This window comes from Cyprinodon tularosa, unplaced genomic scaffold (genome assembly GCF_016077235.1).
Source record: "Cyprinodon tularosa strain WSP-4 unplaced genomic scaffold, ASM1607723v1 ctg19, whole genome shotgun sequence".
NCBI lineage: Eukaryota > Metazoa > Chordata > Actinopteri > Cyprinodontiformes > Cyprinodontidae > Cyprinodon > Cyprinodon tularosa.
In genome coordinates, this window is record NW_024038678.1 from 3301491 (window position 1) to 3324858 (window position 23368).

The 23368-nt window shown below is 37.1% G+C and overlaps 1 protein-coding gene across 3 annotated transcripts in view; it reads left to right on the forward strand.

Annotated features, from left to right (window-relative positions):
* znf385a (zinc finger protein 385A) overlaps positions 1–23163 on the forward strand; it is a 104099-nt gene extending 80936 nt beyond the window's left edge. For all 3 annotated transcript variants that reach the window (XM_038283125.1, XM_038283126.1, XM_038283127.1), the window contains 5 exons: positions 1092–1266; positions 10338–10691; positions 16038–16222; positions 17239–17331; positions 19048–23163. In XM_038283125.1, the coding sequence (XP_038139053.1) occupies positions 1092–1266; positions 10338–10691; positions 16038–16222; positions 17239–17331; positions 19048–19299 (1059 nt within the window). In that variant the 3' untranslated portion in view covers positions 19300–23163. The remainder of the gene's footprint in view (positions 1–1091; positions 1267–10337; positions 10692–16037; positions 16223–17238; positions 17332–19047) is intronic.
* The last annotated feature ends 205 nt before the right edge of the window (positions 23164–23368 follow it).

Below are 23368 nucleotides of genomic sequence, written 5' to 3' on the forward strand. Positions count from 1 at the left end.
TGGTTCTGACCACCAGAAAGACACACATTCTTCCTGTTGAAATCATAATTAATTCTCTCTGGATCTGTCAGAATCAGTCATTCAACAAAATATTTAGTTATAAAATGACTAACCTGGGTTTTAGCACAGTATTCCAATATGATGGCTGTTTTATCATATCCAGCTCAGATCTTATCATCATATGTCAATTCATCATCTTTCTTGCCATGTCTGTCTGCACCTGACACTGATCCAGATCCTTTTATCTTTAAAACATCAGCTCTGCTTTAGCTGTTCAACACGTGTGTTGGAGACTGTTGTAAATTACTGCAGCAGTCTTTATATATTGCATCTATAGCTCTTTGGGGAAACTGCTTTCCATTAACACAATTCTTGTTTCAAAGCTCTATTTATTCCTAAAATTTGCAAAAAGGTGAATGTTTCATGCCATAGGCATTCCCTGCTAAGTGGTGACAGAAAATGTTTGTCTGTGATATCAGTGCTGCTCTTTGATGTAATCCTCACAGAAGTAACAGAATCTATACACCGTGTTCAAATAAAGATAATTATCAAACCTAACTTGTCAGGGGTAAGTACTAGAGTGTACCAATTATTTCTAACTTGTACATCTGATTTTAGAAAGCTATTCAAATCAGCCACAACACAATATCTTGAATACTTTCTAATAATTCAATAATAGTATTGTACCAATATTTACCTATTAACTAAGAGCAGAATTTACCTTTGATTTTCTTAAGGCTTTTTGAATAGGAGGGTTCCGCATTTTAACAGCTAACATATAGAATAAAACATATTGGAACTTATTACCAGATGAATATTATCATTTTTTTTTAAATACACTTAATACTTTTCATGCCATCAAAGCACCATTGCATTGTTTTTTTTTTTTTCAATTTTTCCTTATGGTCCACCTCCTCTAGAAGCTGCCTTTCTGTGCATGTGACATATATGTAGATTAAATAACATACATGCATAAGTTCATAGCTTTTTACATAAAAGTCTGACAGAGAGTCTAATCATATGTATTCTCTTCCAGTGGTCAGTGGTGTCTTCATTCACCATACAAATTTCTTATCCTTGTTGTTTCACAGAGCCAGGCAGAGGCCCATTACAAAGGGAACCGCCATGCCAGAAGAGTTAAAGGCATTGAGACATCCAAGAGTCGTCCCCAGGAAGGGGACAAGCCTCATGCTCTATCCCAGACCTCTCCCCCATCTCCACCTGGAGCCCCTGGCACTGCTCAAGACTGTGACGCTGGCAAAGCAGGTGAGACAGCAGAAAATACCACTTGATGTAGAAACATGCCTGTGCATCCCTATATTTGATAAATATAATCATTTATATCCATGCAGGATGATAAAGGGTTAACATTTTGCCAGAATATATAATGGGAATTATGCAAGAATAATAAGTCCTGTGATCACAGGGGTTTTGCAGTGTGTAGCTGATCCTATGAGGAAACAGAGAGAAAAATCTTTCCGTGCTCTGATGAGGTTATAGAAGCAGAGTACCAAATATCCTGCTGATAATAGGTTGGTATATGTGTAAAAACCTTTTACTATTCAAGGCTAATCCCAGTTTCATTAAATCAAATTCAGTTTCAGAATCAAACCAACGAGTTATTTCATGTTGCTTAAGCTTTTCAGAATCAGAACTGCAAACTTCAATGCATTTCAATGGCTTTTTATGTTCTAAAAAACACAGACTAGTTATCAAATCCATAATGCCAGCATGCTTCCAGTCTGCCACCATCATCCCGGTCCTAAAAATGCCTCAGGTCGCCTCACTCAATGACTACAGGCCTGTTGCACTGACTCCCAATATGACGACGTGCGGGTTACGACCTGTTCCAGTTTGCCTACCGATGGAACCACTCCACTGAGGACTCCATCTCCTCCACTCTTCACCTGAGCCTGTCACACCTGGAGGAGAAGAACCCCCTTGTGCGAATGCCGTTCCTGGACTTCAGTTCAGCTTTCAACACCATCATTTAGCAGCATCTGATAGGAAAACTGGAACAGCTGGGCTTGAATACACCCCTCTGCATTTGGCTGTTGGACTTTCTCACAAACAGACCTCAGTTAGTCCGGGTTGGACAGAGTACCTCTGATGTCATCACCCTAAGCGCAGGGCTGCATCCTGAGCCCGCTGCTGTTCACTCTGATGACACATAACTGCATCCCCAGGTTCACCTCCAGTCACATTGTGAAGTTTGCAGATGACACCACAGTGGGCTTCATCGGAGATGAGAATGACCAGGACTACAGAAAGGAAGTGAAGCAGCAGGTGGACTGGTGCAAAGATAACAGCCTGATCCTGAATGTGGAGAAAGTGAAGGAGATCATTGTTGACTTCAGGAAGAACCGACCTAACCACGCTCCACTGGTCATCAACAGCTCAGCTGTTGAGGTGGTCAGCAGCACCAAAGCCAAGCAAATCACATCCAACCTCACCTTGACTGTAAACACCACCTCACTGATCAAAAGGGCACAAAAGTGCAAGTGCAAGGGCCCTACTTCCTACATTTTCACATACATGTTGACTAGTGGTGAAAACTCCTCTGATAGCTCAACCACCACAATGCTCTTCCTGAAGCAGAGGTTTGACAATCAGCCAGACCCTCATCTCCACTACCATTGCTTAGGCCTTTCCAGTTAGGCTGACAGGTGTGATATTCCTATAGTTGGAACAATCTCTTGTCCCCGTTCTTGTCCACGGGGTACTTATACAGAAATTTAATCAGATTCTGGAGACCTTTTTGAATGTACTCAGATTAGAATGCTTATTTTATTGGTGAGCAGATCAAATACAAATATGTATAGTTATTATTAAAATCATTAAGGTTTGTTTGATTTTTAAGATTTCTAATTTTCTGTGTCAACCAAATACTTTTCACCCAAATTCAGAATTTGAGATATTGTGGAAACAACATAGATTCATATTCCTTGATGCTCTATCCGGTTTGAAAGGGGTAAGGCTATGAATCGGCAGGAATTTCTCTCTCTAAATGAGCAGAGTTGACCTGTCGAAAAATGCTCACCCACCTTTGTATCCTTGTTTTTGCACTGCATAGTTATGCAGCTTTTGACATAAAATCTTGATAAATACATTGAATTTTCTGTATTACTTGAAAATAAGCAATTTTGCCATTCATTGCACAACAGAATGACCTTCTGGGGGTACCATACAATTTGCAGCTGAATTAAAAAAAAATGTTGCTTACTCTCAACGTGGTAATAAGTGCTAAGACTGACTGGTTATAAATAAAGATGAGACCCGAATATTAAATATGGAAAGCATAAAGTCAAAAAGGACAGTGGCAGCAGCTGATCTGGATTTAATAGGACTGTTTACTGTTGGCAAGTTGATTAATGGTTAGAAGGGACATTGTATGCTTATTCCCAAGCAGAACAATTCTAGCTATGTCCCTGTTGTCTTAGCCTTACTTGAGCCCTTCTTGCCTGGCTCATCTTATTATTTCAAGCTCTGTCAGCAGCTGAGTACTGTCTGCTTCGATCCCCTCTTCTTTTGTCTCGTCGAGTTTCCATTCTCCCAGTGTCGCTGCTTCATTTGGATCAGGAAATAAGAGATTTACCATGCTTAAGTGACATTTGCAAAGCTTTCTGCAGATGACTGTTTACAAGACATTTTCACAAGTTTGATGTGGGACCTCAGTGCAAACATTTTAAGTAAAGAAAAAAGAAATGTGTTTGATCAAGAATGTCAGAGCAAACACCTTAGCATTTATCTGCCTCTGTTTTGACACTTTTTATTCTTGCTGGTCCCATATAAGTAGAAACTTTTTTAGTCTTTTTCTCCCAGGGGACTCAACCTCTAAATCAGTCCCCATTACTGCAATTTTCTGAGACTCCAAGTGCACAAGGGGATGAAACAAGGCCTGCCATGATGGAGATCCAAAAGTAGAAACATGTGAAAGAATGCCGTTTTTCATCCAAGCCTTTCTCTCGTGACCCTGGAACCTTGCGTCTTCCTGATTTTGCAGTATGCATGCTGGCTTGTATGTATGTCTGTGTCTTTGATTTGATCCTCAGCTCAGTGGTGGAGAGCAGATCTCTGGGACGATGCAGCTGTGCACTTCCTCAACTGGGAAAACATCCTATGGGGACAGACACAGTCTTTTGGATATCTGAACCCTTCCTCAGTCGGTCACAGGAGTTTATGTACATAAACATGAGTAAACATAGATAACCAATATGGTAAGGCCTAGGCTAAATGTTCAGATGTAAGAATGATGTTCCCACAGAGGCGCTTTGATTATCCCCCTCTGTGTTTGACATTGTTTTCGTACTGTAAAAGATCTTTTTGATGATATCCCTTTTCATTCTTAGAAAATAAGATATAATACAACAGCAGACTGGACTTTCATATATGCATCAACCTTTATTTACTGTCCTCCATCGTTTTATTGGTAATACATTGAATGCAGTCAGAAGTGATGCCCACATATGGAGATTTTTGATGAGGTCTGAAGCTGCAGGGGGTTACAGTCTAAATGCTCTTGCCTCCTTAACTGTACGGTTCACAGAGGGAGTTTTACAGTCATCAAAGGGTTTGAGGTAGTCCTCCCCAAAAAGGCCCCTGGCTTTAAAGGACTAGTGAGAAGAGGTTTTGGTGAGGCCTAAAGTAGAGTGACAGCTGTTATACCAGAGAAAAACTCTCCTCCATCAACCCTCCCCCTCTTTTTTCTTTTTCTCTTTATTATTCTGCTTTCTGACACTCCCACTTTAATGAAGGGCTACATTAAAACCACCACATTCACACACCCAAGGTCAATGAAACAGGACTTTCATGTGAGGGGTTGTGTTGCACAGCAGGGACCTGACGCTAGCATTGGATTACACAGAACGGACTTCCTTTTTGTTTGTCGATGGCTTGAACATTTCTGTTTTTGTTTCGTTTGGGTTTATTTGGTCAAATTTAGCTAAGAGTTCAAATTCAAAGAACAAGATAGACATTTTTTGCATAACTTGAATGTCTCTGTATGAATAAGGATTCAAATTCATAGCAAACTGGGAAAATTCCCTCAGATGCATTATAGATGAAAGTCTAGTTTTGAGTTTCTTAGATCTTTAATAATTAACAATAGTCACAGAATCTGCTACCACATTCAAGACGGTTTCATTTACCCTGCATACGTATTCATAACCTGAAATCCTTCCTATTTTTTCACATGTTGCATTAATAAACTTTAATGCATTTTACTCAAGTTCTATATAAAAGATCAATATTATTGCCACCACTATCTTTCAAGATTAAGCCAGTGAGTTCATTTATAGATTATTTTTTGCATCAACGTTTAAAAGCCCACTTTTGATGTGATCTGACCAGAGTGTGTTTTTCCACTTGTTTTTTGTTCCCATAACATGGCTTTTGTCAAAATGCGAGGGGGCTATACCGTAGCACCTTCTATGACTTTCTTCATGCCACTTCATAAAAGCCTAATTTGTGTAGTTCATTAAAAATATCTGCCTTTTTTCAACAGTCTCTCACCCCTGCTGTAGATCTCTGTAGCTTCATCACAGTTACCATTAGCCTCTTTACTGCTTGTCTGATTAATGCTCTCCTTGCCTGGTCTCCAAGTTTATATTATGGAATGCGTCTTTGTAGGTTTGCTGATAAGCCATATAAAAGGAGTGAACATTACTCTTTGACAGCTGGGGAGATAGTGTTCATAACATAATCCTGCTTTAAATGTCTCCACAATCGACAGCTGGTTGTTCACAAGAGACACCTTAGGCGTTTATATAACATCTGCATTAAATTATTATTATTATTATATAACAGTATTTAAGAGACAGTTCTAAACAACCCTTACATGTAATCTATGTGCAGCCTTAAGCCCAATTTCTTTTGACAGAAACAAGTTGGTGTTTGAAAATCAATCAATTAACTCAAAAGCTTTGGTCAACCAATCCTTTACCTCCTGAGCCCATCCAGTACAATGTTTTAATTTCCCGAAGTGGATTAAAGCTCACCACAATAAGTGCCAAGCATCTGGATTGAGTTATCTCTCCCTCGTGACCTCTCCCCATTAAGAGCAACTTCCTACTTGGTCATGAGGGAGTTACTTTAAAAATGATTAAATAGACTAACATAATAACAACCAGAGCTGTAGGAGAATCAGCTAACTCTATTGAAGAGATTGTGTAAAAGAAGAAAATAAACTATTCATTCTTTCTCTTCTAGTGGTTTTATGTTAATAATTACACTGTTTTCACTTTGAATGAGATAGGAAGAGTGCATATCTCAGATTTTATGAAATGCATTTATTTTTTTTTTGGTTTAACTATAGCACAATGTTTCAAAAGCCCCAAAATTAAGTTATTTTATAGTAGATAGCTAATACAAGACCTTTAATGTACATTTAATTATTTCATTAGATAAAACTAAGTGCAGAGATGTTTGTCTGCATACACAGACTTGGAGTATAAAATTATTTGTTGCTAATTGCCAAATTTTTCTTGTCTCTTTTTCCCTGACCGGTTTTGAACTTATTGACTTTTGATGTCACATGGAGAGGGAGATGTATTTCTATCTGAACGCACATATGTTGAACAAATGCACATGCAGTTCGCCAACTGGACACCAGTATGCAACAAAGGAATTTTAATATTGTGAAGCGGTGGACAAGAGGAAACTTACATGATCTTGACTAAAGGTTGTGCAAAGAAGAACAATAACCGAAACACTCCATGAGGTATACAGTAAATCAAGCAGAAATAAATATATGAACTATCATTGTGATATTTCTATGAAAATCTGCAATGAATATGGAAAAACAGCTGTAAATTAGGTATTCAGAACAAACAATACTTCCTTTTCAATAATAGTGCATAAAATCCCTGTCATGTTATATGTGTGGGAGGTTTTAAAATAACTCTTAGTGTTGCTTACATTTTGTTTGGAAGCGGGCCCCACAGTCTGTGCTGAAATATGAATACCCCACCCAAAGAAATGGGGGTATTTTGTCAGTGCTCTCTATTTAGTGAATACCGCTGGTCTTGAGTGTGGGTGTGGCTGACAAGAAACACATGTGTCGAACATACAGCTTTCTGCTCATTGCTGCTCTAGGTAAAAATGTACAAACTAATGGATTAATCACTTTTTGCAGTCATATAATCTTCCATTGCTACTTTTCCTACAATCTAATCTTCCATTTGAAATACATACATTTTATGATGATTTATATATATATATATATATATATATATATATATATATATATATATATATATATATATATATATATATAAAGGCCTATATCATGTTAAATCATTGTTTAAGCCTTTGAGTAGTTATATTTTATTCCTTTATAAAAAGCATACCTGAAAAAGTATTTTGCCTGTTTAATGGCAGCTGAGTAATCCTCACGAAGGGGCTCGATGCATAACTCCACCATTTCCTGATTTTAAGGCAGCTCATTTGTTTTCTGTCCTTTTCTACTGGATGAACTGATTAATCCAGGTGTGCCTGAACTCAGTTACCATGGTCAGACACACCTGGATTTATTACCTCATCCAGTAATGAAAGACAGAAAACTAAAGAGCTTTCTTAAGTTCAAGAACTATTGAAGTTGTGCTTATAGCCCATTCTGCTCTCTGAGGATGAACTCCTCCTTTTCATTGTATACCAGTGATATCACAGATCTACTAATTGTGGGGACTACCATCCTCTCCAAGAAGCACCTACCTTAAACAGTCTGTGCCTGCCCAGAGCATCATCATTTCTGCTCAAAGTTGAGACAAATTATCTGACAAAATAGATACCCGCTCAGTCAGCATACGCTCTGTTGCCTAGCAATCATTACAGATGATACATAAAGCAGTCAAAGAATGGATGTCAAAACTTCTCTCTACTGTTCTATGTGTGCTAATTACATTGTTCAGGACTTTCAGCAGCAGTACGGTTGTCATGAATATAATATCTATATGATATTCACCACTATATTTGATGTCCCCACACTACGCAGATATTGAAATCTGTGCTTGAATGTCAGTCAAACCATTCACACAGGGACAGATAAAACCTTTAAATAAACCAAACATTATCTGCCACATATTTGACTCAATAACCATTTAAAATAGCTATTTTCATTAATTCCAGACAAAACTATTTTCACATTCCTGTATTATATTAAACTGCACTTCCAATATTCACAACTGTTCAGGGCGCTATTTCCCGTTTTCCTCTGAGCATGGAGCAGCTGGCTTGCATGGAGTCGAACTGAATCATGGGATACCAAAGGCTACGTTCACAGGACCCGTCCTTCAAAACAGACAAAAACAAGGATGCTAATCGGAAACGGCCACAGCGCCTTACTATGATGGAATTGGCCAACGAATCTGGTCTTCGGAGGATGCAGTAGCTGGATCCCAACACAACAGTAGAATTAATGAGAGTGGTGACAACGGAAGCATAAATTCAATCAATAAGAGGCAGGGAACTCAGGGCCCAAAGAAGGAAGACACTCAGGAGAATAAAAACACATGACAGAGAAGAGAATCCAGCAATGAGGAACTGCAAAGGAGAATATATGGGAGACAGAACATTGAGTGGAGTAATCAGCTAATTGAGAGCAGGTGTGGATAGAAGCAACTAAGGTGAAAGGAGAGGGGAACAAAGAGTAAACAGGGCTAAACTAAGACTAGAAAATAACTTAAAAAAAGCTAAAGAGGAATAAGTCCAATGACTAGAAAAAAAAGAGTGACCAAAGGGAAAAACTAGAGTATAGGGGAAGAGACTGGAGATAATTTGAGATAAATATATAATTGTTAACAGCAAATACAAAATAACATAAATCAAACCCAAACAGAAAATCAAAGTGAAAATGAACAGATTTAAAAATCCAGAGCAGCAGGTCATGACATTTTGCCTTTTATAGTGCAGTAAAAAGCTTCTTACTGGTTTTCGTCAAAACAAGCAGTCACCATCAGGATAGCATCTAATGGTAGTCATGCAGACTTTTTGATCTCAGGCTACTACTTTATGCTCAACCCCTCTCTTCTTATACCTCCTTTACACCAGATGGCAAAGTAAAAATGGGTGTCTGGTTTATGTCGTATCCAAAGCCTCAGGGAAATACAAATTAAAATGTCCTTGACAGCCTAAGCAAGGTTTTCTTCAAGAGGGTTTTTCTAACCTTTTAACCATTTAGTATACATATTTAAGATTAATATACCTTCAAGAAATTACAAAAAGACCAGATTATGACATCCTGGCTTTGTGGATTTCCAGTTAATTTGCAGCATTTAAGTCAAAGATGCGCTTTTGACTTTTGTTTGTTTCTTTCTTTCATCTTATTTCATTTCCAATAGTTTTAACGTATAAAAGAACATTAATGATATTGATAAAATGAGATAATTAACTGTTATGATGTAAATAATAAAAATAGAATGATATGAACAATAAGATGATTCATTTTATAGCTTTTTATATATATATACTTCTGGCTTCCTCCCACAGTCCAAAAACATGTCTGTTAGGTTAATTGTCTTCTCTAAATTCTCCTTTGACGGAAAATGGATGGATGGTTGTTTCATTGTTTAAGACCTTCAGCCCGACTGGGATTAATTTAGGCTCAGATACTTATATACTTAGACTAATCAAACCTGAGGGATGTTCTGTAGCTTTGGTTTGGTTACTTAATGCCAAAGGAAAGTCTGAACAATATGGGAAAATTTTATTAAAATAACCAAACCTGGGTCCCAGCTGATAATTAGGAATCAATAACCACACATAGCCCTCTGTCTGTCAATTATGTTTTTATGAATACCTGTCTGGTGAAGTGTGGTGTTACGGAATAATAGATGAAGAATTTAATTTTCAAAATAATTTGGACTTTATGAATTGGAATATGACATTTTATTTCCAAAGCAAAAAAAAAAACAAAATAGTAAGAAAAGAAAAACAGGTGTTTTTGCGGGAGTTAAACAGACTGTGGTGTTTACTTCCTATTTCCCTGCTTGGAAATTTTTAACACATTGAGACCACATCAAGAAAGGATGAAGCCCTCCGATGACTTACACACACGTTCCTTCTTTTACACACAGCAGTTTGGTATTTTCCTTTACTGTAGAATTTTAATTAAAAGGTCTTTTCAAACCCCTTATGAATTACAGCAGAGTAAATAAAAATTACTTTTGAGTGCTAAAACCTTTGTTGGTTTGTCTGATGTACCAAACAGACCACATCTGCCATATTCATCAGATAAAGTTTTATCAGGGGGATCTTTTAGTATAAACTGTTTACTGTTTCAAAGTGTTTTCCTATTAGTTATGTAAACTTAGTAAATTCTACTTTTTTTTTTTTTCCCCCAGATGAAACAAGACCTTTGTCACAGTTAAACGAGCCTTCTCTGGTACCAGGAGCCCTTTCTTCGCTACCCAACCCACCAACCCCACCCATGGATTCACCCCTGCAGTCACTGTGCCCACTTCTTTCAAACCAGACACTTCCCATTATCCCACCCACTTCTTCCTCCCCCAGCTGTGGCAGCACTAGCTCAGACCAGCCTGGATCTGGTCCAACAGCTTTGGGAACTGCAGGCACTCCATCCTCCAGCAGCCCGTCCAACCCAGAGACGGAGGAGGATAAGGCCAAAAAGCTGCTGTACTGCTCTCTGTGCAAGGTGGCTGTCAATTCACTCTCACAGCTGGAGGCCCACAACAAAGGTAAAAGCTAAACTCTGATCTGATAAAGTTACTTGATGTTAAGGAGCTTTATACCAGTGTGACTTCGTTTTTTTCCCTTTGGTCCTTTTTTCACAAAGTTTACAGTTTTCCAACATGTAATCTCATCACCTCAACCCACATTGGTAAATATTTATGTCAATTAATTATTTGACCCAGTTTGTCCATTTTACCAGAAAAATAAATTCCCAAAGACAGCTGTATAGTTTCTTTATAAAACAGATTTAAAAGTTATTTAACACTTTGAATTAAATTAAGTAATTCATTTTGAGCTGTGATGACAATAGGCTCCTCCAAGTCTGAGGCCAAGGTTCTTGACCAGTAATAAGGTGACTTCATCGCTTCACGTAGGAGGACAGTCTGTGCCTCAAGTGGAGCAGCAAAAGTATATTTGGGTCCTCTTCACAAGTGAGGGGAGAACAGTGGAGGGGGTCGATTGTCAGATTGGTGCAGCCAGTACTGTAAAATGTAACCCTGTAAAATCAGCCGAACTAGGCGTCTTTACAAGGTGATTGGGCACTCCCTTAGAAATAGGGGAAAGAACTCAGCCATTCTCGAGATGCTCAGAGTGGAGCTGCTTCTCTTTCACAATAACAGGATTCAACTTAGGTGTTGCAAATGCCCCTGTCCTAGTCACGTTCCACCAAGAGGAGGACCAGGAAACACTCCCCGGTGTACCATGCACCCAGCTTCGGGTATATGCCCCACATCAGTCAGGGGAGGCCAAATTGCTGAAAGGCATGCACCCAGACAGACCTCACAAAAAGCTGAGAGGCATCCAAGCATGTTGGTCATACATCCCCACTGACAGCAATGGCAGCCAGCCAACCCCCAAAAAAGGGCAAAGCCATGTCCCCATTGCCACTGCACGTTTTACGGAGAACACAGCTTTGGAAAGGCACTTGGACACCCAACAGTCCTTTTATTGTTACTAAAAATAAATAATATGAGATGTTCAGTTATAAAAATCATGATTCTTATTGTAAGTAGTCTCCTGAAAAAGCCATATTTACTGAGAAAGACTATGAAGAAGCAATGCAAATTTTTTGATTCTATCATTATCATAATAATATTACCCAATATTGTGATAAGATTTTAAGTGCATGTCACCCAGCACTAGAATCAAGTATTCATTATTTGCTTAGATTTGTGAAAAAGACTTTTGAGCTGACTTATTATTTACCAAGCACGACTGATCAAGCTAAAGATCCCTCACCAGTGATTTCAGTTTAGATCTTACAGACCGAACCTTAGAATATATACTAAATACTTTGAATAACAGTCTCATTTTTAGAGTATTGGATGCGACTAAGTGGAGTAACTGAGGACTGTTTTCTTAGTTAAAACTTTTGTGGATACACAGCACAAAGCTTGTTGTCAGACTATGTTTTTTTCCTTGCCTAAAAACAATTGAATCAGGATTTGTTTGGTAATTTCTTATCTTACCCATAATCTCTCTAAAAGTCTTGTTAACAAGTCCAGCTTTTAATGTTGATGGTTTGGTTGTGTAACTGCTACTAGAGGGATGTAAGCAGGAATATACAATACCGCTGGAAACATTGTAGCAGACAGCTTTGAAACATGATGATGCTTTGTCAGTGTTATAATTATCCCTGAGATGCCAAAGTGGTCAGTTTAATCCTTCCAGTCTACCTTACAGTAAGTCTAGCTGTAATTGTGATCTCAAGATGGTTCTAGTCTACATACAGTAAGGGACTTTTAACAGTTTGTATTCTTTGAGTAGCTTATTTAAATTGAGATATTATGAAATAGACTAATACAAACTAAAGCAGAATTCTCAAGTAGAAGGAAAATTATATTTTTTGTGTGTGTGTGTGTAGAAATGTATTTATGAAGTAATTTGTAACCAGCCTCTTTTACGCTGCCTTTTTAAAATATAATTAGAAAATATAAAATATAATTGTAAAATATAAAATTTTAAATATAATTCAGAACAATCCGTTTCATTTAAAGGGATTAAATACTGCAGTTATGTGTGTAATTCAATCTCATAAATCCATCTGATCTGTAAAGAATTCTAAAGGCTTGTCAAAGAACCTGCAGAATAAGAATATTCCAGTAAGGCTGGGGATCAATTCAGAGGTTAAGGTTTGATTCAATTCCAATTCTCAAGATATGGAATTAGTTCTTTTTGATCCATTCTGATCTCAACTTGGAGCGCTGCAATCAAAAACATTCTTTAAATTGAGTTATATATTTGTGTAGGTATGCATAATAATTATACTAGTATTATATTAACATTCAACAGCAATAGTAGTCAGTGGTAACTGATAGGGCAGTGGGAATGTATTTTTTAAAATTCAATCATGTTACATGAACTGATCTTTAAGAATTGAATTAAAGGCATACTATGCAACATTTTTCAGTTAATTAATGTGTTCCATAACGTTTTGAATGATTAAATGAGTCATTTCAGGTCGAACAAAGGTTTTCTCGGCCGCCCTGGTGGTCTGTAGGGGAAATACCGTACTTGCAATTGCAGGAGCCCTCGGCCCGCACCCACAGGCTCAGAAGTCTCGTACATCGCGAGAGTCGGTCTTGCTTAATGGCGAGAACAAAATTGTCACTTACCGCAGTATTAGTTGCGTTCGCCTGTCTGCTAAGCTCAAAACAACCTCGCCTGGCTTGACGGAGAAACCAGGAGAACAGCTGAGCATATTTACGACAGTGCACTTTTACTTTCGCCCTCTGGGGGGAGCCTCGCTGGAAAATCAACACCGGTTGCATAGATTAGCTTTAAGAATCGATTCAGAATTGGAAAATTATTTTGACGTGAAAAACTTCAGACAAGGCAACTATTATTTGGACTATTCAGGAATCTGACTTTAATGGAGAGAAAACAAGAATAAATAGATCCTGTTAAAAGAAAACCAAAAGAGTTGTGTTTGCAGGTCACCACTTGCAAAGCAAAGCAAAACTGAATTTTTATGGCCTAGAGGCAAAGGACTACTTGTGGTTGAACACACATGTGTCGTTTAAAATATAACAGTGATTGCATCATGACACAGAGATGCTTCTCTAATAAAAAAGAGTTTGAGAGTAGTCAGAGTTAGGAAATAAATGCAAGAAAGAAAACATTTTACAGCAACTTATGCCGCTTGAACTTTTCGTCCCAGCCAGCTTACATGCAATATAGCATCTCTGGTAACACAAAAAATGACTCTCACATAGGCCTAACATGACTGAGCTTGATCTACTTTTCAAATAAGATTGGTTAAGCATATCTGAAAAGACTTGCAAAGGTACCTACAACAAAAGTTACTTTTGCAAAGCATTAAGACAAGAGGGGTTAATACAAATTAATAACATACTTTTGATTTTTTTCTATGCTAAACAATTTTTATTCACATCTTGTTTGTGTGTTTGTAACATTGCTTAATTGGAAGGAGTTCAAGCTGCCATCAGTACTTAGATCTAAATATTGGCAGAATACTAAGAGCTGTAAGGACTGGCAGATCACTGAAGTACAGTAATTACATCCTACCCATCCTAAGTAAATTAGTCCCACCTTCCTCATCTAATAAGTCCATTCTAATGTGGGATAAGCATTAGCACTGCCACCTTTAAAGAACAATTTACTTTCATTTATTTTTAGCAGTTTACGACTTTCTGACAGATTGTTTTTTATCATCTATAGAACAAATAATTTTTCCTATCTCCACATGTGACAGAAAAATGCACTGTTTCTAAAAAAAATTGAACATGCAAGATGAAAGCAAAACATCATATAGTATTTTAGTTTTTTTTGCCTTCTCTGCATAGTGTTGGGTCTCTGCCTGCTGGGAGAGTTCAGGCCCTGGAAATCTAACATTTAAACTAGCTGAAAGTTGGGAGAGGACAATCTGGAAATAATTACCCTCACTCGATTTTAAAATAAAACACTTTTTCATTTTCACAGTTTAAAAATAAAAGCATGTGTCACACAGAGACAGACGCGTAAATGCATTAAGTGCTCAGCAGAAAGACTAAGTGCCAAACACATCAAAAACACAACAAGGATTACAAAGTATTTAACTATAAAGACTTTGTTTTCCTCAAAACATTTCCTGTTGTTTTTTTTGTTTTTTTTAAGTAAGTGTTATAAACATGTGTGTTAGTCTATAAAATGAGTCAAACTTACAAAGACAAACAGTTCTAGGGGCCAATGTTAGTTTTCAGACCAAAATGGCTGTGAGTAAAACTTATCAGTGCAGTTGCCAAGCCCCCTGGTGATGCCTTTATGTTCTACACAGCCCACTCGCTCACATGGTTACTCTTTTCTTTGGGTGACCTTTGCATTGTTCATTTTAAAGGTGGCTAAAATGATTGCGTCAAAGTCAGACTGATGAAGGTGGGATCCATTTCATTTTTTAGTACTGCAGCAATAAAGGGATTGGAAAAAGGGGACTTCTTGATCCAAAGCCAGATGTCTGATAATGATATAACCTACTTGTCTATAGCAAGTTTTATTTTTCTATATGCAGTCTAAATTTCAACTGGAACCATATCACAAGTTAAGGGAAAACTTGCAAAATTATTTTAGTTATTAAAAAGATAAACATTTTTTATTTGGAAATTATTATTTAATTGTGAGGAATTATGGAGGCTTTCTTCAGCAGTTATATGTTTTTTTTATTTAGCCAATGTACAATAAAATGATGCATTATTTTGTTAGAATTTTTAAACGTCTTACATCTCTTTCATCTAGAGACAGTTTAATAATTTGGTAGCATTGAAAGCTGGCAGAAATATTTAAGAATATTTAAAGGTCAAAATATTAATGTTTGACAAAATTGTGCTTTTAAAAAATGTTATCTTGTTTTCATAGCTTATTTAAAGGTGCAGACTTCATTTTAACAGACTACATTTTAATTATAAGCTGTATCTGTGGCTATGAATACTGTATTCCCTCCCCCTCCCAAAAAAAATAAAATTAAATAATAATTATAATAATAATTTAAAGGTTTTATGAGGTCACCTCTGAGTTATCTCTCTGGTTATCATTCCTACAGCTGTTGTACACCTACTGCCATCTTGTGGTAGAAATGTATCTCTACATTTTTATAATGTTACTGTATACCATCTGATCTCTGCTCCACTTTATGGGTTATTTCTTTACTGATGAATGAACTGAGAGGTTGACATTCTATTATCAAGCTTAAACATTTTCATATTTCACAATTTCTGCTCCATAATCTATAATAGATCATGTTCTACTTGGGTCTATTGATGACATAGAGGGAGGTTGGTTGTCATAATGGCACCATCTGTTTTCAATGGTTTAGTTTATTTATGTATTTATTTTTGCTTCTCTGTGTCTATCTGAAGGTACTAAACACAAAACTATCCTGGAGGCCCGAAGCGGGCTTGGTCCTATCAAGGCATACCCCCGCCTGGGTCCAAAGCCTGGTGGAGAGCAGGGAGGGGGCCCAGTAGACCCCAACACTCAGGAACGAACCTTCCACTGTGAGATCTGCAATGTGCGGGTGAACTCCGAACTGCAACTCAAACAGGTTGGTGAAGAATAAACACCTGCAAGGTCTAGCTTATGACAAACTAAGGGAAGGTTATAAAAAGGGAATAATATGTTATGTTGCTTTACATACTTGTCATCTATAAAACAGAAATAATTTCAATTTTAAATTGGGAAGCTATAAGAAAATCCTGATAAAGATGGCTTACTGTATATTGCACTTGATGATATCAATTCATTTTAACTCAATTCAATAATACTTTATTAATCCCAAAGGGAAATTCAGTTGTGGTTATATGCTTATATTTTACTTTAATTTCTTTCTCATTTGTGCTTCCTAATCTGACCTTTAGCACTTTGAGGCATGTCATTTATGCCAAGGTTGACCATCTGCTACCTTTAGACTATGTCCATCTGAATGAATATTCTATTAGCATAATTCATAAAGAGTCCTAGTCACATACTATGCCTATAAAAAAAAATGCATAAACGTTTTGTGATGATGATACATTTGATATAATCTGCCTCACCTATTTAATATTCAAATGTAAAACTTTTATCTTCAGATTATTATATTTATTAAATTGTTAACCAAGGTCTATTACTAGTTGGTGTCAACCTAGCCTAAAATTAGGGGATTACATTTATCAGTACATTTTTAAAAGTTGATAGATTTATTCATTTCTGATTATTCTTCTTTTTGCATGCAGTACGAATTTATCCACTTATCCTTCAGTGACCAGAGTAATTCCTCAGTAATGGTAAATTACTTAACTCATCCATAGTTGGAAAACTGTAGAACTGTTGCAACATGCTTGTGATAATACAAGAGTTTAATACAGAGATAAATTTAGAGTTAGTGAAAATACTTAAACTTGTAATGTAAAGACTTGATATAACACCAGTGTTTTTTTTTTTCTTTTTGCATCTTTTTTTTCTTCTATTTTTTGTAAGCCTAGCCTATAGTGGTAAATGTTTTTTCATCAAGAAAAGTCAGCAAATTACAAACCCTATAAAAATGAAATTTTTAAGTGTTCATGCGTAATTTATTTTTAGCACATATCAAGCAGACGGCACCGAGATGGCATGGCAGGAAAGCCCAATCCCCTCCTCAGCCGACATAAGAAGCACAGGGGGGCGGATCTGACGGTAACCCTTGATTTCTATCTCCTATTAAACATTTAGCAAGCCCAAGAATGTCTATATCAATATCAGTTTTCTTTTACGAATATACCAGCATTTAATATCTGCTAATTAGGGATGGGCGTTTATTAAACTACCAATAGCCAAACAAAAATATGGGATTATTGTGATATATATATGGTGATTTATTACCTTAAAGACTATAATAAATAACACTTTAAAACTTTAAAAACTGAATAAATGCATTATTGTATACAGTCACTAATTTGTTAAAACATTTTTGCCAATAGTGGTTCCCTGAAAGCATCAAAATAAGTCAAGATATAAAAATGTTGTCCAAATAGATATAGTTATTCCATGCCTTTTAGAGGTATAGTTGCAGTAATATCAGCAGTAAAATGAAAGTGAAAATGGGTTAGTATAGTTTAATTTTGAAGTGGAATTGTTGTTTCTATAGCTGTTACTTTTAGGAAAATATGTACACATTTTATTGTCTTCTTTATTGTTGATCATTTTGAACAAATACCTCAAAATATTGTGATAAAACCAAAGCTAAATTTTCCCTTCCTTAATAGTGAAATAGCATTCCAGAAGATATGATTGTTTCTAGTTTAACTTTGTTGGAATTTTTGAAACAGTATGGTGGCTTAGAGATGCAAACATTCTAAAAATCCAAACAATAATGCAAACACAAAAATTAGGGTAGAGTTGTTAATGCAAAACTTAATCACACAAACACATGCAAAGGAATAATGATACAAATGACAAATGCAATCACAGAAAAACAACACAATTATAAATACATAACTGTGCTGCAAACACATAGATAATGCTAACACACAAACACACATAAAAATGATTTATGTAGCAAAAGCGATTACAAGTTAAGAAAATCTGCAAACTAGTTCCACATAGTAGAAGTATTGGAGAGTACTAGGGAGGGTCAACCATCAACTCCTATTGGGCTAGACCCTTAATCAAGGCACAAATGCGAAGCTTAGAGGAATTCTGTATTTTTAAAAAGTATTTGATAAAAACTTACGTTTTCTTTCCTTGCACAAAATCTACTGCGTCGGGGGTGGCATGTTGTTTATGTATTTACCAAAAGTCTGATCAGACAATGATACGTAGTAATGTCTGGTCTCAGCATGAGTCTCAGCAAGGTCTCCTTCACTAGCAGTCTGGGGCACTGTGCTAGTTTGTAGTTTTCCCAAATAGCAGTTGTTTTTGTCAATTGTATAATGTTTCCTTTTCATGTGTTCTGTGGGTTTGTGTGTTAGCTTCATATGTGTTTACAGCACATTTTCTATTTTCAACACATTGGTGTACTTGCAATGATTTTGCACATCTCCTCTTTTCATTTTCTGCGATTGTAGTATTTCTTTTTGTGTTTTTTTTTTCCTTTGTATGTGCTGTGTGTGTTAGCTTCATTCTTTTGTTTGCTAGCCCATTGTTTTTTGCTTTTTGTGTTTGTTGTGCATTGAGTATGATGGGTAAACATATAAAGGGAGATAAAAAAAATAATTTAGCAAAAACTGTGTATAAAAAAAAAAAAAAAACAACTCAATCACTGAAGGTGTCCATCAACTGTTCTCAGTTTGATATCCTTCCAAATGCAGTAATCCTTAACTGTCAGAGATTATATATGCCATAGGCTCTCTTACCAATGTTTTCAAACATAATAACTCACTAATTTGCCTTCACCTCTGTTTCTGTTTTTAGTCTTCTTTGACCTTCTCCAAGGATCTCACCAAAGCTTTGGGTGCAGGGCTGCTGCCCAACCCCCTTGCCGTTGCAGCAGCTATGGCCGCGGCGGCGTCCTCGAACCAGTTGGCTCTGCGGGCAGCTGCTCCCAGCCCTCACCCACATCCCCACCACCTCTTGCAAGGCCCACCTCTCAGCCATGCCATCTTGAGACCTGCTCCTGGGCCCATTCGTACCACCCATGGGCCAATCCTCTTCTCTCCATACTGACACATCATCCTGTGACTTCATCCAATCAGAAACATTCTCTCCAAAAGCACACTGTGAAGCTAGTAAAAAGGTCAACAATTAAGCAATCGATAAGGAGGGAAACATCCAGTAGTTTAAATATCTGATAGAATAGCAAGGGAAAGGAACAATCGGAAGGAGTACAAGTAGTATGTGTCTCTTTCCCTTTACCTTAAACTCTCCTCTCACTCGTCCTCTTTTTCAATGGACTTCTGATGGCTCTTTAAAAGGAATGAGTGAAGGAGAGAATTCATTATGCATTGTCCTCTTGTACATTTCCCGTTTCCCTTACTCCTTCCCTTGCACTGTGGCCAAAAGACGGCCACCTCACTTTAGAAAAAAAAAAATACTACGCAGACTGCGTAAATCTTTCTAGAAATGTCAAACCATGCATAGTGTTCATTAATCTGGGAAAGGGGGATGTTTCTCCGGTTATCAAAGTTTGACTTCTTCTTGTCATCCTATGCACCTCAAAATCCAGGACAATAATGTTATGTCAGTAGGATAGCTGCTTCCTTTGGTCTTTGCTGTATCCGCCACACATGGTTGTGGCACTCTCCTCAATACTGTACATGTCCTGCTCTGCATCCAGCAGCTCTTCCATTTGTGACACTAGGTATTGACTAGATGAAACATGACTTTGTCTAACAGGCAGGTGGTACTTGCAACCAAACACGTCAGGTGGGGAAGGTTAAGAGAGCAGAAGTGGGACTGTAGAGAATTGCACTTCTACCCCCTTTCATTGCCAAGAAGTTGAGGTGAGAGAAGGGTAAGAGTGGGTCAATGGATGGATTAAATACAGGATGCATGCAGACACACACATACAGGCCAGAACAAATTTGTGTTTTAAAATAAATTGCAGCAACTGACACTGCTATAGGGCATGTTTGCCAGCTTCCATAGCAGTTAGAGAAGGACCTCAAAAAAGGCAGAAGGGAAAGGTGGAACAGCCAGATGAATGCACTGTACTGCTGTATATAAGACATGGCAATCTTATACAGATAGTACTGCGTTCAAGGAAACTATGTTCTACACTATTGTGGTATGAAACTAAAAAGAGCATAGGTTATATTTAGTATTTTCTTTTCCATCAGGAAAGTTAAAATCCACACATTGCCATGCTCCTTTTTCTCAGGCTGAATTATTGCGTAGGTGGGAAGACATGACTTCAATCTAACCCTGTGTTCTGATGTATTTATGTTGTTCCTGCATGCATCCTTACAATAAGGCTTCTCATGGAAAAGGGTTAGCATCCGTGCATTGACCCTTTTCATCTCTGACAAGTCTGCATCATCCTCCTCCTCGCCTGGCTGATATCCAAAGGTTAGATTATTCCGGTAAAAAAAGAAAAAAAAAAGAAGAAAAACCCAGTTACGTCTGAGAACTGACACACCAATAACCTGGAAGGGAGTCAGATGAAAAGCATACTCCCTAAGTTTAAAACGACCATGAGCTGGAGTGATAACCGAACTAGAGGCCAAGAGAAAGTGCCCAGGAGCAGAAGCCAAGACGTCAAGCTCAAGGCAACTATTGATACTTCCTGTCTTACAACTGAAAGCCATGACACGCACCATGATTTGTTTTCTTTTACAAAGACTGGTGAGCACTTTGATTTATCTTGTTTTGGACTGTTGCTTTTTGTTTATGCTGCACATAAAAAATGAGCAAAATATACAAAAAATATTTTTGCAGGTAGGAAATGTTCATTAATTCATCCATGACAGAAATTGAAGAAAGAGGTTGCAATTCTGTCAGCCTTAGGCCTTTGGTTTTTCACTTATAAGTTGGAATTTCTGACTTACAACTAACAGTTTTCTCTTAATTATGACTGATCTATCTCAACATGGCATGGTACCATTCGGTTTTTCCCTTATTGCTGAAATTTGGCTTCAATTCAAATGCATCTGCAATATCCTCTGTGGGAACGTTAAAAATCTAATATAGCTGTGATTCAAATACATCTTGAAGAAAGTTGGGGTGTAAATCTGGTGTAAATCTTCTACTTGCAAACCCTGAAAGAAAGTAATTATACTTAATACGTTTTTATAAGATTAAACTTAAGATATGACATTTCTATTTATCTTAACAGATGGATAGAAAACAGACAAAAGTACATGACAAAAGATGCACACTTTAAGATCCGACTAACCTATAGTCTACAGTGTAACTATGCATACCTTTTAGCGTTCTTTAATGCATAATGCCATAAACTGGTAACTTTAATCTGAATGGTGCAGTAGCAGCTGCATTTGTTGTCACTCAAAATCCTTTTGAGACTTGAAACATGGGTTATCACCGTGCTCTGCTGGAAAGATTCATTCTCTTACAAAATTTGATGAATCAAAGATGCTACAGTACAGTTAATCTAGCACATCCCAGTAGTTCCTGACCTTTAACCTTTAGGCTAAACTTTGCTATTGCATTATTTCAAGGTCAGAGCTCTGACTGGAATGCAGAAAACGAAACAAGCATGACAAACCAATATAAGCTGGTTAAGCAGAATAAAGAAGACCTTTTTGCTACAAAGCTTGTCACTAAAATCCCTTTTTTTAAATGAAAATTACACTGTGCCCTTTCATTGAGAAACAATGAGCTCTAACGTCTTACGTCTGTCTGAATATTGCAATGCAATGAGCAACTTTTATCAAAGTGACTTCATTGTGACATTTTTGTCTGGAGTTGCTTAAAGAGGTAGCATGCTGGCTGACAGATTTTTCCTTTATCTTCCGTGGGGAGTTTGGGCCTTTAAGGGTAATGAGGGAGGTGAAGCAAAACGCAGATGCAGAGCTCGGCAAAGGAACCGGCTCTTCATATTAAAGGGCCTTTAAACTATGGGAATCTCTGTTTGGAGAACAGGGTAAACCAACATGCATCAAAGGAGTACAGATTGATGATATTTTCAAAAAGCTGTCTTTTTTTATTTGGATTTCCTGAGATTAATTTGTTTTTTCCTTTTTTTTTCTTGTGAGTGATCTGTCCAAGTGAAAACCAGGAGAGACATTATCAATGCCATTACTTAAAGAAGAAACTGACTCTGTGTCAGCTTCCACCATTGTGCTCTTTTTGTTGTGGAAAGTTATCTTCTTGTTCATTTTGTGAGTGAGATGCTGTTCCAGGATTTGTGATTGCCTTCCTCTTGGTGTGTGTACCACATATATTCTAGTTTGTGATGGAAGCTGCTCACTTCTTACCTTCCACTGGTAGCAGAGAGAGGTGACCTGGAGCTAAAACGTGGCCTGACTTTGTCCAGTAATGGAGACAAAAATTCCTGTTTGGCTTAAGAAGACTGGTGAATTAGGAAGGATTCTATCATTGAGCTGATCAATAACTCAGCCTTATCAAAGTGTTAGTATCCCTGCTAGGTCAGTCATTCTAGTAGCATGATTGAAATGTTCAAATTGTCCTAGATGTGTTCACAAAGTGAAAACAGCCATTAATTCATCCTCATTATCCACATATGGGAAATAAATATCTGATTCACATTTTCTGGACATTATATTAGCTGTGTTTAGGCTCTTAGCCTTAGCCTTATTCTGCCCTCAGTCTCTCTCGGGGCAGAAACAGTGAAAGAGAGGGACCGAGAGGCTTTGGTGTAATTTTGTCTTGCCAATAAAATTATTTTTGAACTTCATTATCAGAGGGATAAAGAGTTTGTATGGCAAACTGTAGCAATACCTGACTCATTCTGGCTACTCTTGTTTATTGCAATAAGAAAATGAAACAATAAATGTGTATGTGAAAAAAACATAAATGTAATTTAAATAAAAAAAAAAAACTTTATGGAAAATATTGATATCAAGCAAAACCATTGTGAAAAAGTAAATGTCAATAAATCATGAAATGATATTGTCTGCAGAGTTTTTATAAAACACTCATTGTTTTTTGTACCTTTTTTATCAGTTCTTAATATTCATGATAATAAATACAGACATTAAAGTGAACTTAAGCCTTGGCAGATGGTGAATTAGTCCATTTTTAGATACACATATGTTACATTAATTTGCTTTAAAGGCTTATTTAAAACAAGCTTTATTTAAGCAGCTCGTTAGTA